Genomic DNA, 15,941 nt, shown 5'->3' with positions numbered 1-15,941 from the left:
AGGCAAAGGGTGCGCCAGCTGCGGAAAGGAAGTTTGTGGGCTGACAGGGCATCTTAAGCCGGCCCTTGGTCTGCGTGGCAAGCGGGCAGCCGAGCCAGGTCAGAATGGGCCAGCCAGTGCCCACCTACCCCAAAGACCAGCTTCACCCTGGTTAAGCCAGAACCATAGCTCTTCATCAAGATACCTTGACGAATGTATCTTTTCTTTTATGTACACTGAGAGCATCTGCACCAAGACAAATTCCTTGTGTGTCCAATCACACTTGGCCAATAAAAAATTCTATTCTATTCTATTCTAATCCTTCCCAGAGGCTGACTGGGACACGAGGTCCATAGAATCCTTGACTTATAACCGTTCATTTACTGACCCTTCGAAATTACAAAGGCACTGAAAAATGTGGCTTTTGATCATTTTTCACACTTTACACAAATATCTCAAGGTGGCCAACATATCCAACACTTTCTCCTCCGGTTTTCCCCGCAACAGCAATTCTGTGAGGTGGGTTGGGCAGAGAGGGAGGGACTGGCGCGAAGTCACCCAGCTAGCTTTCATGGCAAAGGCAAGACTAGAACTCACCGTCTCCTGGTGGATTGACCCAAAATCACCCAGTTGGCTTTCATGCCTAAGATGGAACTAGAACTCACCGTCTCCTGGTGCTTGACCCAAAGCCTTCATGGCTAAGGTGGGTCTTGAACTCATGGCTTCTTGCTGTCTAGCCTGTACCTTAACCCCAATCAGGACAGGCCCCCAAACTCCAGGATAACAGAGTTGGAAGGGACCTTAGAGGTCTTCTAGTCCAACCCCCTGCTGAAACAGGAGAACTTGTACCATCCTGGACAAATAGCCATCCAGTCAAAACTGGACAAATAGCCATCCATCAAAACCTCCAGTGATGGAGCACCCAGAACTTTTTGTGGCAAGCCGTTCCACTGGTTAATTGTTCTCACTGGTAGGAAATTCCTCCTTAGTTCCAGGTTGCTTCTCTCCTTGATGAGTTTCCATCGGTTGCTTCTTGTCCTGCTTGCAGGGGCTTTGGACGATAGGTGGAGCCCCTCTTCTTCTTTGGGGCAGTCCCCAAATATTGGAAGACTGCTATTGTGCTCCATCTACTCGAGAGAGGGGGGGGGGTGGAAGAGGGGGGGGGAGGGAGAGATTGCTTAGCTCACCTTCTTCAACCCAGAGCCCCCAAGCTGCCATCCCCAATCCCCCCAGGGCTTAGATGGGGTCCTGGAGTCCACTCTTTTCAAGAGGCAGGCCGGGCCCAGGGGACGCAGGTTCTTCCGCCTGCTGGATGGTGTCCTTTTCTTCCTGCAGACATCCCAGGGAGTCCCGGTACGACGTTTCAAGACACTGAGCGAGCTGATCGCCCTTTACCTGCAGCCCAACCAGGGCCTGGCCTGCACTCTGCTCTTCCCTGTGGAACGGGAGAAGGAGAAAGAGAATGCGGAGGAGAGGGACTACTCCGGTACCCATCAGCCCTTCCCCTTCTTCCCTCCCTCCTTTTTCCTTCCTTCCTTCCTTCCTTTCTTTTTTTCTTTCATTCCTTTCACTTCCCTTCCTCCCTCTTTCTCTTCCCCTTCGCTTCCTTCTTCCTCTATCCCTTCTTGTCAGGGGTGAAATGCTCCCGGTTCGGACCAGATCGCCTGATCCAGTAGCAATGGTGGCGGGTGATTCGGGGAACTGGTAGCAAAAATCCCTGCCCCCTCCCATGCCCAGCTGAGCCGTGTGATCATCAGAGGTTGTTTTTTTTTACTTTTAAAAGTATTTTTTCTTCTGCCGAAAAAAAGCTTTTAAAAGTAAAAAAAAAAGCCTCTGATGATCGCGCGGCTCAGCTGGGATTGTCAGAACCCTTTAAAAGCATTTTTTCTACAACCTCTTCGGCTGAAAAAAAAAGCTTTTAAAAGGCTCCTCTGGTGATCCCAGCTGAGTTGCCTGATCACCAGAACCTTTTAAAAGCATTTTTTTACAAGCTCTTCAGCCAAAGAGGTTGTAGAAAAAAATCTTTTAAAGGGTTCTGGCGATCAGGCAACTCAGCTGGGATCACCAGAGGAGCCTTTTAAAAGCTTTTTTTCTTCTGGCGATCCCAGCTGAGTTGCCTGATCATCAGAGGCTTTTAAAAGCATTTTGTAACAACCTCTTTGGCGGAAGAGATTGTAGAAAAAATGCTTTTAAAAGTAAAAAAAAAAAAGTTGGCCATGCCCACCCAGTCACATTACCCACCCACCCCACCAAGCCACGCCCACAGAACCGGTAGTAACAAATTTTACATTCTGGGAAGGCCGTCTTAGCTGATCTTCTCTCTTGCAGATGGGGAGGATGAGAAGCCCCCCTTGCCTCCCCGCTCGGGCTCCACCAGCATTCCTGGGGGCAGCAGCACCTCCATCTTGATGACAAACACCCCTGCAGTGCAGGACAGAGCCCTTGAAAGGTAAGGCGGCTCCTACTCTGGAAGGGCAGAGAGGAGAAGAGGAGTCCTGCCCTGCTGGATTGGGCCACCTGCCCATCTCAACCCACAGATGCATGCACAACACCCCCCCCCCCGGTCCATCTAGGCTAAGACCCACGGATCTCCAGACTTCCTTGAATCGGTGGCTTTGCTTATCATAAGATCGCTGCAAGAGATGCTGGTTGAATTTTGGTCATGTGACCGTGGGGATGCCACAGTGGTTGTAAATGCGAGGACCGATTGCAAGTCACTTTTTTCAATCCCAAAATTGTTGTAAGTTGAGGACTTCCTGCATTCACTCAAGATAGCTTGGCTTTTCCACCAAGAAACCCTGGCAGGAAACGGCCCTTCCAGCCCCAGGAAGTGGACGATGCGCTGAAACAGGGGCTCTTCTTTTTTTGTCTTCCAGCCCCACCAATGGACTCGGCACCATTTCCCACGAATACCTGAAAGGCAGCTACTCCCTGGACTTGGAGGCAGTGAAGGGAGGGGCCAGCAACCTGCCCCACCTCAACAAAACGCTCGTCACATCCTGCAGACGCCTGCACAGGTGAGACCCTCAACACAAGACTACAATTGTTGGCCGAGCAGGGACAAAAAGAGCCAGAGGCTGATTGGAGCCTGGAAATGGGCCCTTTGTCAGCTAATAGGAATGCTGATTTAATACCAGCCTGTCAGATACAGGTAGTCCTCCAGTTAGGACCACATAAACCCAAAGTTTATGTTGCTCAATGAAATATTTGTTAAGTGAGTTTGCCCCATTTTATGACCTTTCTGGCCACAGTTGTTAAGTGAACCACTGCATTTTTTAAGTTAATCACACGGTTGTTAAGTGGATCTGGCTTCCCCATTGGCTTTGCTTGTCAGAAGGGCACTAAAGGGGATCACGTGACCCAGGGACCCTGCAACCGTCCTAAGTACATGCCAGTTGCCAAGCCTCTGGATTTAGATCACGTGACCATGGGAATGTCCACAACGGTCGTAAGTGTGAAAAACAGTCATAAGTGACTTTTTTCTTTGATGGTCACTAATTGAACTGTTACAAGTCGAGGACTACCTGTACTTTGGAGCTGAGGGCACAGTGGCACAAGGAAACAACAATTAAGAACTTAATAGCCGTCTCTCAACACCCTAATCAACAACTAACACTACCTAACACCTGGAACTATATGAATACAAGGCGTAGAACAGCCCAAAGTTCCCTCAACATCAACCAATCTAGACTTAAAGATAAATTTCCTGACAGTGAGAACAATTAACCAATGGAACGATTTGCCTCCAAAAGTTGTGGGTGCTCCAACATTGGAGGTTTTTAAGAAAAGACTGGACAGCCATTTGTCTGGAATGATATAGGGTCTCCTGCTTGATCAAGGGGTTGGACTAGATGGCCTCTGAAGTCCTTTCAGACTCTTTTATTCTGTTAAATTATCAAATTAATTATCAGTGGAACAAGGTCAAGGTCCCTCCAAGCTCTGTGATTCTATTATTCCCCGATAATGACCTTCAGCATCAGGCCAAAAGCTTGGAGGAATAAACTGACTCCAGTTGGGTCCTGTAGTCCAGGGATCCCCCACCTTGGCAACTTTAAGCCTGGCGGACTTCAACTCCCAGCTTTGCTGGCTGGGGAATTCTGGGAGTTGAAGTCCGCCAGGCTTAAAGTGGCCAAGGTGGGGGACCCCTGCTATAGACAACACACTCCCAGAGTGGGGGGGGGGAAGAGGACCCGAACTCATTCATTGGCACATGGTGGATCCCTGAAACCGGAAACCTGGATTCTTCCCGTGTCCAAGAACGGGACTTCTCCAGCGATTCCCTTCAGCGATCTTGAGCTGTTAGCCTCCGGCCCAAAATAATTTCTTTGGCTAGACAGCCCATTTCTAAGGCTACGCTGGAATTTGCTTACGCAGCACAATGGTCTGAGCGGCATATTTTAATGCCGCCTTGTGTTATTATTTGCTTCGGCATGTCTTCCAGTTAGAAATCCGGGGTGTAGCATTTCAGAGCAATTACCTCAGTGGTGGGAGAGGAAATTACAGGGCGTCTCTCTCTTCTGGCCGACGTCGGCCTTTGCAGGAGAGACCTCCGGCGGCTGAGCCAGGGTGGACCCACGGAGGAAGGGTTTCCTCTTTATACGGAGCAAGGGCCTCGGAGCCTTTAAGGCTTTGAACTTGCATTTTTAATTTCAAGGCTTGTGGACTTCAACTCCCAGAGTTCCTCAGCCAGCTTTGCTGGCTGAGGGACTCTGGGAGTTGAAGTCCAAAAGTCTTAAAGGGACCAAGTTTGGACACCCTTGCTTTAAGGCTTTGAACTTGCATTTTTAATTTCAAGGCTTGTGGACTTCAACAGAGCAGGCAGGCAGGGGATGCTACAGGGACCCTCCCTCCAGGGGTGGGTTTCACATACTCTTACCACTGGTTCGCCCTGCATGCGCACACTTGCTTTGCACATGTGCAATGCTTCTGCGCAGGTGCTTTGTTCGCACCCAAGCTTGAAAATGTGGCTAAATAGGACGTCTTTATGCCAGGGTGGGTGGGCAGGCCCACCCGCGATCTCTGCTACTGATTTGTCCAACCCGGTATGAACCAGCTGAATACGACCACTGGGCCCCTCCCTTAAAGAGGTGGGACTGAGAAGAAGGGCCTTCTCCCTCCCTGTTATTTGAAGGACCATTTTTCCTAGTCATATCTACCCGTCCCCCCAAAGAGGGGAGGCAGGAGATGTTAGGGGTCCCCTCCCTTAAGGAAGCCCATCGTGTGGGACCTAGAAGAAGGGCCTTCTCCGTGGTGGCTCCCTTCCTGTTGCTTGAAGGACCATTTTTTCCCCCAGTTACATCCACCTGATCCAACAGAATGGAGGGGCAGATGTTATGAGATCCCTCTCTTTAAGGAGGTCCATCTGGTGGAATCGAGAAGAAGGACCTTCTCCATGGTGGCTCCCTCCCTGTGGAACGTCATCCCTGCGGAGATAAAACTGGGTCCCATCTTCATTTCGAGAGGCCCGGAAGACGTGGTTTTGCCAATGGGCATGGAGATCCCTCAGAGGGATACGGAGCCCATGAAGGGGTTGGTGTGATTGCTGTCGCCAGAGGAGTGGGGGCTTATGGGTTTTGTAGTTGGGGTTCTACTTGCATGAGCCGCCCAGAGTCACCATGAGTGAGTTGAGCGCCCATATACGTTTTCTAAATAAAGTCTTCTGCAAAGGGTCCTGGCTTGGAACCCAGCTTGGGGGTCTGCAGGCAGCAGGAGGCTGACCCCTCCGTGTCTTTTCTCCTTCCAGTGAGGTGGACAAAGTCTTAGCAGGCCTGGAGATCTTGTCCAAGGTGTTTGACCAACAGAGCTCCCCGATGGTGTCTCGCATCCTGCAGCAGGTAAACGTCGCTCGCGTGAGATGAAGGGCCACCAAGGTGTCTCAAGGAAGGGAGAAATTTTGCAGGTCTGGGTCAGTGCCTGGCACTTCTTCAACAGAGGGATCTGGGGGATCGACAGCCTTCCATTTGCTCTGGTCCTTGGGTTTTGGAGGTCTCTTGGCCCAGGGTTCCTTCCTTCTCTCCCCAGGGCAGGGTGGGAAAACTATTGTGTTGTGTGGTGACTGTAGGCCAATGTTTGTCAAACGTGGCCACTTTAAGACATGTGGACTTCAACTCCCAGAATTCCCCAGCCAGGCAATTCTGAAAGTTGAAGTCCACACTTCTTAAAGTGGCCACGGCTGAGGAACATTGATGTAGGCTAGGAAGCATCAGAACAGCTGGCCTTCTGGAGTTATGGATGCTCCATCTCCGGAGAATTTCACCTGAAGTTCAGGCAGATGTTTCTATGGGGGTGATCTGAGGATATCTTGCCTTAACAAATGGGTCGATTAGAAGACCACCAAGGGATCTTCCATCCCTAGATTCTGGAATTCCATGAAATGTCCTCATAGGCAGCACTGCCCAAATAGATCTTCAGAATGCAGCTTTGTCTGGAGATGGGTTTGGGGCGATTCTCCTGGTTGAAAGACGGGGGGAACATCGTTACCTGGAAAAGCCTTCAGCTCATCATAAGTGGGTTTTCATAAGCAATGTCAGGATTATTTGAAGTCTTTTGCTACCAGGGTTGTGTCCTTAGTATGTTTTTGTGTTTCTTTCATTGTCGGCTGGTGGAAAGACTACAGGAGCCATCAACAAATGCGATGGGGGCTGGTTTTTTTTTATTACTGTGGTCTCCCCACCCCCAAATGAAAGTGAGAAACAACTCGTATGGGTTAGAGTCAGTCATCTTGACTCCCTCCACTTCCCTCCAGCAGATAATTCTGGGCAGGAGTCTCTTTCTTTGGTTGGACAATAAGACCTCCAAGGTCCCTTCCGGTCCTGTTATTCCGTTGGTGAGGATGAGCAGAGGGAGTTTAGAAGGCGACCTGGAATATTTGGGCCCAATTGGATTCTGGCACCCTTGGACTATCCGGGGCCTCTAAATCTCCACCTTGAACCTTTGGCTTTTCAAAACTCCATCTTGTTTACTTCCAGACTGCCGGGCAGACAGGAGAGCAGGAATTGGACAGTTTGGTCCTGAAGCTGTCCATCTTGAAGGACTTCCTCTCCAATATTGAGAAGAAGGTGAGTCGTCTCCTAGCCTCACCTATCTTTGGCCTAGGAGCATCCAAGGGTCTCTTCGGGCAGCTGTCCTGACCCCAAACGATGCTCTCCCACCAAGGAGCCCAGCAGGATCTGCTCTCCAAGAGCTTCAGAACTTTTTCTAGTCTGTATTGAGCTTAAATTTCCTAATGTAGATAGTCCCATATTTGTTTAGTGTCTGTTTGAAATTACAATAGAACTGAACGTAGTGACTTATAAGCATTTTTCACACAACCTACAGTCATGCAAGAAAAATTTGGCATATATTTATGAGAGTTGCAGTGTCCCAGGGTCACGTGATCCACTCTTGCGACCTTCCCAACTGTCTTCTTACCAGCAAAGACAATGGCAGACATTGTATTCCCTTAATGACCACAAGATTCACTTAACGGCAATGATTCACTTAACAACCATGGCAAAAAATGGTTCTAAAATTGAGTGCAATTCATTTAACAACCACCTTGCTTAACAATGTAAATTCTGGTCCCAATTATGGTCATAAATCCAGGACTACCTGTTTGTAAGGGAAAGTTTTGTGTTGTTTTAACCTGAGCGGTTAGACTAGCCATGTCTCCAATTGGGGGGCTTTCTACGAATGACACTCTCAAGTCGATCATCCACAGCCAGGTTCTGGTGGGTACCAAACTGGGAAAGATCAAAATAGATTTCCAAGGACAAGTGATGGTGGGCAGGAGAATGAGCACTTCTTACGAGGAAGCTGAAAGCGGCAGATGGACATTTGGAAAGACGGCAGGAACTCCAATCTCTGGAATTCCTTGGGAAAGAATTAGGAGGGGTGGGAAAAGGAGGCCGAACACTTTCAGGTACCGACGAATAAAGGGAGCAAGGGGATGGTTTGAGGAGGCTGGTGTGAAGGTTCCATGTTGAACTGCCGTTGTATCTCTTGTAGGCCCTCAAAGCTCTCCAGGACATGAGCTCCACCACCCAGCCTGGACAGGCTCAGCCATGTTTCCGCAAAGTGAAGACGATCCCGGTTCAAACATTTGAGGTAAGGGATGAGGACTGTAAGGCTGGATGGGAATCCAGTTTTTTTAAACCCTGAAGCCTGAAAAATACTGGGCAATATTTAAACAGGATTTCTTGAGGAACCCAGAGGCTGGATTGGATTGGATTGGAATGGATTGGATTGGAATGGAATGGAATACTTGATTTTACCAAGTGTGATTAGGCACACAAGGAATTTGTCTGCTCTCAGTGTACATGCAAAGCAAAAAAAAAATGATAATCATAATCATAATATCAATAAGAGACATATGACAGCCATATGTCAACTGGATAGAAATTAAGACTCCTTTTATGGAGCCTTAGATAGGTGGTAAGGATAAATGTCTATGGAGATTCTCAGCCATCCAGGTCACGGTTGTCCCAAAGGTACTTTTTCAAGAGGCAGCTGGACTTTCGCTTCTCATCCAAGAAGCTTCTTCAGCTCTGATTGAATGGAAGGATTTAACATTCCTGTCAGAGCTGAAGAAGCTTCTTGGATGAGAAGCGAAACGTCTTCAAAGAATAACCAGAAAATCCAGCTGCTTCTTGAAAAAAACACCCTTGGGACCTCTCTGCAGGTATTCAACCCACCCTGCTGGACTGGAATTCTGCGTATGGTAGTCCCAGAAGTCTCCATCCTAGGAAGGCAAATGAAATTGGTCTCTATGTAAGGCTGGACCAGACAGAAAATGTGACCGGCTGAGCCAATTCTATTTTATTGCAAGGTTACATTAAGAAGAATCTTGCAAGTTTGAAAGTACCAATCCCCTGCCATCTCCATGAGGTTCCTTCCTTTCTGAGTTTCTTCTTCCTCCCATTGTGCAGCTGAGGACTAAGTTGTCTCTTCTTTGACTGCACCCTGGCCAGAATCTCTTTTCTTCCCTCTCTCGAGGTCTTTCCCACGTCCCCTCACATGTTCTTGTCCTCAATGAAACTGCAACTCTGCTTTCCCTCCATCCATTCATCTGCCTGCCCTTGCTTTGTAGTCCTCTGTCCCACCAAACCTGTTCAGTCTTGTGTGTCGGAGAGTGTCTCACAACCGTGCCTGCTTTCAGGTGAAGCTGGACCTGACCTTGGGCGATCTGACCAAAATCGGGAAGTCGCAAAAGTACACCTTAAGTGTGGACGTGGAAGGGGGGAAGTTGGTGGTCCTAAAGAAGCAGAAGGACTCCCAGGAGGACTGGAACACCTTCAGCCACGAGAAGAGTAAGTCTGCTCCCACCCGCTTCGGTCTGCAAACCTGAGCCGGTCCTTCAGCGGGTGGCCTGGCTCGCTTCCCGCCTTCTCAAACTCCTGGCTGGGTGTCCCAAGATTTGCCAACTTCTGCATGGAAACTATGGGGCTTCTCCCCAGCAGACTAGACTAGGAACAACTATAGATAGTCCTCAACTTACAACCATCCATTTAGTGACCATTCAAAGTTGCAATGCCTGTGAAAGAAGTAACTTAGAGCCATTTTCTATACGGTTTCGGCATCCCTATGGTCACGTGATCAAAAAATAATAATTTTTTTTTTTAATTTACATTTATACCCCGCCCTTCTCCAAAGACTCAGGGCAGCTTACACTGTGTTAAGCAATAGTCTTCATCCATTTGTATATTATATACAAAGTCAACTTATTGCCCCCCCCAACAATCTGGGTCCTCATTTTACCTACCTTATAAAGGATGGAAGGCTGAGTCAACCTTGGGCCTGGTGGGGCTTGAACCTGCAGTACTTGCAAGCAGCTGTGTTAATAACAGACTGCTTTAGTCTGTAGAGCCACCAGAGGCCCTTCGGTGCTGGGCAACTGGCATCTATGTGTGCATGCATTTGTTTGTTTGTTTATTTGTGTGTGATCTCCTTTGGAGACCTTCTGACCAGCAAAGTCACTGGGGAAGCCAGATTCATTTAACAGCCATGTGACTAAGTTAATCCTTCCAGCGATTCATTTAATAACTGTGGCAAGAAAGGTCGTAAAATGGAGCAAAATCAATGTCTCACTTAGCAACAGCAAAAAGTTCGGGCTCAAGTGTTGTAATTTGAGGACTACCGGTGGAGAAGAATCCAGAACCCCTGAAAAGGAAGTTTATTCTAGAGAAAGAATTTTTTTTCTATTGTGGAAGAATTTGAATGGCTGCTGCGTATGAAACGGGAGCTTTATTTACTCGGCATCCACCTTCTCCATCCTCCTCCTCCTCCTCCTTCAGCTCTGCAAGGATCTGGGTGGCCCTTCCTCTTTTGTCCATCTCTTTCCAGTTTTGCTCACGTCCAGACTTTCTGACCCTCATATGACTACAAGGTGGTCCTCCACTTACGACTGCAATTGAGCCCAACATTTCTGAGGTTAAGTGAGACGCCGGTTAAATTAGTTTTGCTCCATTTCCTTTCCTGGCTTCCCCATTGAGTTTGTTTGCCTGAAGTTCACAAAAAGTGATCACATGACCCCGGGACACTGAGACCGTCATAAAAATGAACTGGTGGCCAAGCAGCCAGATCTCATGTGATCATGGGGATGCAGCAATGGGTGTTAAGTGAAAAGCATTCGTGTCACTTTTTTTAGTGAAGTTGTAACTTCGCACAGTCACTAAACGAACAGTTGTAAGTTGAGGACTACCTGTACAGTCAATTCCCGGGGATGGGTTAATGGGAAAGAGGGACTCTCTTGATCACCCACCCCTCTGCCCTCTCCTCCTCCCAGTCCGTCAGCTGATCAAATCCCAGCGGGTGCAGAATAAACTGGGGATCGTCTTTGAGAAAGAGAAGGACAAGACTCAGCGGAAGGACTTCGTCTTTGTCAGCGCCAGGGTGAGTTTGGATGACCTCAATGTAAGATGCCTACTGCAGATGTGCTGCTCGCTGAAAGGCGGCTGATTATTAGTACAAAAATTCTTCCTGCTGGACTCCCAATCACCCAGACTGAGTTTTAAGAAGGGGTGTTGTAGTTGGGAGGAATCTGAAATGCTGGGCATTGCATTGGGGGCCCAGCGGTAGCCCCCAAATTTCATACATTTTAGACTGAATTGAATTGCCAGTAAAGGAGAATATTTGTAACTCAGGGTTGAAATGTGGGGTTCTGGTGCTCTCTGGGTTGTTGCTGGCAGGCATTTCATGACCCAACTAGGGAACATCATCAGGGCTAGTCCTTCTCCTCCCTCTTGTAAACCCCACTCCTTCTAGCACTGAGGATGTAACCAAGTTGGGTAATGAAACATCTGCAAGAAAACAACCAAGCTCAGAGACCCCACTCTCCTCCTCCCTTCTAGCACTGATGATGTTCCCTAGTTGGGTCATGAAACGTCTGAAAGAAAACAGCGCAGCTCAGGGAGCCCCAAGAACTCCACAGTCTTCCTCCTTCCCTTTCTCCCCTCCTCCTCCTCCTATCAGCAACCTCCCTCCCTTCTAGCACTGATGATGTTCCCTAGTTGGGTCATGAAATGTCTGCAAGAAAACGGCCAAGCTCAGAGAGCACCAAAGGACCCCTGAACTGAATAGAATAGAATTTTATTTGGCCTCCTGAGATTAGACACACAAAGAATTTCTCTGGATCAGGGGTCTCCAACCTTGGTCCCTTTAAGACTTGGGGACTTCAACTCCCAGAGTCCCTCAGCCAGCAAAGCAAAGCTGGCTGAGGAACTCTGGGAGTTGAAGTCCACAAGTCTTAAAGGGACCAAGGTTGGAGACCCTAGACATAAATCAGAGCATAGGCAAGCCCCGTGTGAGCTGGCACCCCGTTTAATGACCATCCTGTCTTGGGCAGGCTCCATTATGGTCCTAAGTCAAGGGCCACCTGTGCAGGCAGTCCTCGACTTGCAACTGTTTGTTTAGTGACCATTTGAAGTTACAGTGGCACTAATGACTTATGACCATTTTTCACATTTATGTCCACTGCAGCATCCCTGTGATCAAATTTTGGATGCTTGGCAACTGATTCATACTTACGACCGTTGCTGTGTCCCGGGGTCACGCGATCCCCTTTGGTGACCTTCTGACAAGCCAAGTCAATGGGGGAAGTCAGATTCACTTAACAGCCGTGATTCTATCTTAACAACTGCAGTGATTCACTTAACAACGGTGACAAAAGCAATTGTAAAATGGGGAAAAACTCACTTAACAGCCGTGTGACTAAGTTAACAACTGCAGTGGTCCACTTAACAACCATGGCAAGAAAGGTCGTAAAGTGGGACAAAACCCACTTAACCACCGTCTTGCATAGCAACAGGAATTTTGGGCTCAATCGTGGTCATAAGTCAAGGACCACCTGTATTTTTTCACTTTAAATTTTATGGCCCTCCTGTCCTTTCTATTGCACGAAGGGTGAGGTGGGGGAGGCATTTTGGGGCGTGTGTCCGGTTGTGAAGCAAAATGGGGAACGTTGAGTGGGCTTTGCCTCCCCCCGACCAACTGGGGCTTCCTTGTTCCCCTCCAGAAGCGAGAGGCCTTCTGCCAGCTGCTGCAGCTGATGAAGAACCTGCACTCCAGCCAGGATGAGCCGGACATGATCTCCATCTTCATTGGCACCTGGAACATGGGTGAGCCGGGGAGAAGGGGGCAGGAGGGGGGGGGGCCTTCTGGAGTTGGGGCAGTTTGGGGAACAATCTGGGTGGGAGACGTCCCAGAAATCCAGAGCTGAAAGCTGGAGCCGGAAGTCAGAAGCCCCTTCAGTGTCGCCCCCAGGAAAAAGGTTTGATCCCTGCCAGGAGGAAGCACCTTCCTTAACATGGGGGGTTTAGGGTTAGGGTTTTCAAACAGGGGCCCGTGGGGTGTTGGAGGGCTCTGGGCGGGGGGCTTAGAGGGAGAAAAGGGCTTAGCCATAGAAATCCTAGAAATGGAAGGGACCTTGGAGGTCTTCTAGTCCAGCCCCCTATACCATTCTGGACTAGTGGCTGTCCAGTCTCTTCTTGAAAACCCAATGCGTAAAGATGCGCAAAATCTTTCCTTCCTCCCCCCCCCTCTCTCTTTCTCCCTTCCTCCTCCTTTCCTTCTTTCCTCCCTCCCTCCCTCCCTCCCTTCCTTTTATTAAATTTTTATGCTTCCCATACCAATACCCAAAGCAAAACAACTCTGGGAGGTTTACAATAGAAAAGGGGGTGGCAACCCGCTTCTCCGTGCTCAGCCCCATCTGGGACCTCCTAACCGGCCCCCCCTCCTCTCCCCCCCCCACAGGCAGCATCCCCCCATCCAAGAACATCGCCTCCTGGTTTGCCTCGAAGGGGCTGGGCAAGACCCTGGACGAGATGACCGTCTCCATCCCCCACGACATCTACGTCTTCGGCACCCAGGAGAACTCCATGGGGGACAAGGAGTGGGTAGACGTCACACGCAGCGCCCTCAAGGACTTCACAGAGATCGAGTACCGGCTGGTGGGTGCGCAGGATTTGTGGGAGGGGCCCCCATTCCTTCTCTCCCACCCACCCACCCACCCACCCAGGGTCTCTGTTCTGACCCAGCTCCCCAAACACGACAAACCCTCTGTTTTTAGATCAATGATTCCTTTATTAGGAGCACCAGCAGCCATAGCAAAAAAATTCTCTTTCTCCCTCTCAGCGGGCTAACAAGATGAATAGTTAGTTGTCTGCCACATCTATCCATCTGCGCCCCCTGCCTTTTATCCCCAGAGCTAGGGTGGGGCTTCGCTAGCAGCGGTGGCTGTTCCGTCCCAAGGACCGGCCCATAGATTTCCACTGCTCTCCTCTCCTCTGCCTTCTGTGCATCAGGCACTGAACCCAGCTGTACCTCCTGTTCCTCATCAACCACCTCCAGACCTGGGGGGCTGTTGACTCTCCATCTGAGGGCTGATGGACGGTCCATGCTCCACCTCTCTCTCTCTCTCTTTCTCTGCCAGCTCCAATTCCCTCTTCCCCCTTGGAGCTCTCAGTTGGCCTGGATGCTGATCCTGACTCCCACGCCCTCTTTTCCTCCTCCTCTGATTTTGGCTGCCGGAGGGGCCGGCGGCTGACAGGCCACAACAGTCCCTCTGTGGGTCAGCTGGACCTTCACACCCTCTTTGGGTTCCCAGCCTGGTGAAGGCTGATGCATATCAGTTGCGATGGCTTCTCTTGATTGCGGTTGTCTTCCCCACACAACTTCGATTGGGAGGCAATCAAAGTTCCCATCATAGTGGCTACCCAAAGGCGGCCTGTCAGCTCCTGTTGCCAGCTTTGAATAGAATAGAATAGAATTTTATTGGCCAAGTGTGATTGGACACACAAGGAATTTGTCTTGGTGCATATGCTCTCAGTGTACATAAAAGAAAAGATACGTTCATCAAGGTACAACATTTACAACACAATTGATGATCAATATATCAATATAAATCATAAGGATTGCCAGCAACAAGTTATAGTCATACAGTCATAAGTGGAAGGAGATTGGTGATGGGAACTATGAAACGATTAATAGTAGTGCAGATTCAGTAAATAGTCTGACAGTGTTGAGGGAATTATTTGTTTAGCAGAGTGATGGCCTTCGGGAAAAAACTGTTCTTGTGTCTAGTTGTTCTGGTGTGCAGTGCTCTATAGCGTCGTTTTGAGGGTAGGAGTTGAAACAGTTTATGTCCAGGATGCGAGGGATCTGCAAATATTTTCACGGCCCTCTTCTTGATTCGTGCAGTATACAGGTCCTCAATGGAAGGCAAGTTGGTAGCAATTATTTTTCTGCAGTTCTAATTATCCTCTGAAGTCTGTGTTTTTCTTGTTGGGTTGCAGAACCGAACCAGACAGTTATAGAGGTGCAAATGACAGACTCAATAATTCCTCTGTAGAATTGGATCAGCAGCTCCTTGGGCAGTTTGAGCTTACTGAGTTGGCGAGAAAGAACATTCTTTGTTGTCCTTTTTAATGATGTTTTGATGTTAGCTGTCCATTTGAGATCTTGCGATATGATAGAACCCAGAAATTTGAAGGTTTCTACTGTTGATACTGTGTTGTCAAGTATTGTGAGAGGTGGAAGTATGGAAGGGTTTTCCTAAAGTCTACCACCATTTCTACGGTTTTGAGTGTGTTCAGTTCCAGATTGTTTTGGTTGCACCACAAGGCTAGTCGCTCGACCTCTCGCCTATATGCGGATTCGTCATTGTCTCGAATGAGACCAATCACTGTTGTGTCATCTGCGAACTTCAGTAGCTTAACAAATGGATCATTGGAGATGCAGTCATTGGTATACAGAGAGAAGAGAAGTGGGAGAGCACACAGCCTTGGGGGCCCCTGTGCTAATTGTACAGGTATTTGATGTGATCTTGCTTAGCTTCACCTGCTGCTTCCTGTTTGTTAGGAAGCTTGTGATCCACTTACAAGTCTGTTCCGGTACCTGTAGCTGGTTTAGCTTAGTTAGAAGAATGTCTGGAATGATGGTATTGAATGCTGAACTAAAGTCTACAAAAAGGACCCTTGCATAGGTCTTTGGAGACTCAAGATGTTGTAGGATGTAGTGCAGAGCCATATTAACAGCATCATCTGTTGATCTATTTGCTCGGTATGCAAATTGCAAGGGGTCTAAGAGCGGATTCGTGATGGTTTTCAGGTAGGAAAGCACTAGCCTTTCAAAGGTTTTCATGACTACAGATGTTAGAGCAACTGGTCTGTAGTCATTCAGTTCCTTGATGGTGGGCTTCTTCGGCACTGGGATGATGGTAGAGCGTTTGAAGCAAGAAGGAACATAGCACATCTCTAGTGATTTATTGAAAATATGGGTGAAGATGGGGCCAATTGGTCAGCACAGACTTTTAAGCAAGAAGGAGTTATCTTGTCTGGGCCTGGAGCTTTTCCTGGCTTTTGTCTGTGAAATAGGTCCTGCACTTCCTTTTCTGTGATCACTAGGGGTTGTGAACCCAATGAAATGGGGTCAGTTGTAGGAGGCTTGGCTGTTGTTGGTGTGTCTGAGATGGGGGTTGTGGAGATAGG

At 48.7% G+C, this 15,941-nt stretch overlaps 1 protein-coding gene across 1 annotated transcript in view; it reads left to right on the top strand.

The window, feature by feature from the left end:
* Positions 1-15,941, top strand: part of INPPL1 (inositol polyphosphate phosphatase like 1) — a 55,095-nt gene that overhangs the window by 20,983 nt on the left and 18,171 nt on the right. Inside the window, exons 3-12 of the mRNA XM_058185252.1 lie at positions 1,315-1,465; positions 2,308-2,428; positions 2,856-2,996; positions 5,723-5,813; positions 6,948-7,037; positions 7,966-8,064; positions 9,116-9,266; positions 10,742-10,848; positions 12,470-12,572; positions 13,207-13,403. Coding sequence (XP_058041235.1) covers positions 1,315-1,465; positions 2,308-2,428; positions 2,856-2,996; positions 5,723-5,813; positions 6,948-7,037; positions 7,966-8,064; positions 9,116-9,266; positions 10,742-10,848; positions 12,470-12,572; positions 13,207-13,403 — 1,251 coding nt within the window. The remainder of the gene's footprint in view (positions 1-1,314; positions 1,466-2,307; positions 2,429-2,855; positions 2,997-5,722; positions 5,814-6,947; positions 7,038-7,965; positions 8,065-9,115; positions 9,267-10,741; positions 10,849-12,469; positions 12,573-13,206; positions 13,404-15,941) is intronic.

This window comes from Ahaetulla prasina, chromosome 5 (genome assembly GCF_028640845.1).
Source record: "Ahaetulla prasina isolate Xishuangbanna chromosome 5, ASM2864084v1, whole genome shotgun sequence".
Classification (NCBI taxonomy): Eukaryota; Metazoa; Chordata; class Lepidosauria; order Squamata; family Colubridae; genus Ahaetulla; species Ahaetulla prasina.
The sequence above is the reverse complement of the archived record's forward strand: the minus strand, read 5'-3'. Positions and strand labels throughout refer to the sequence as shown.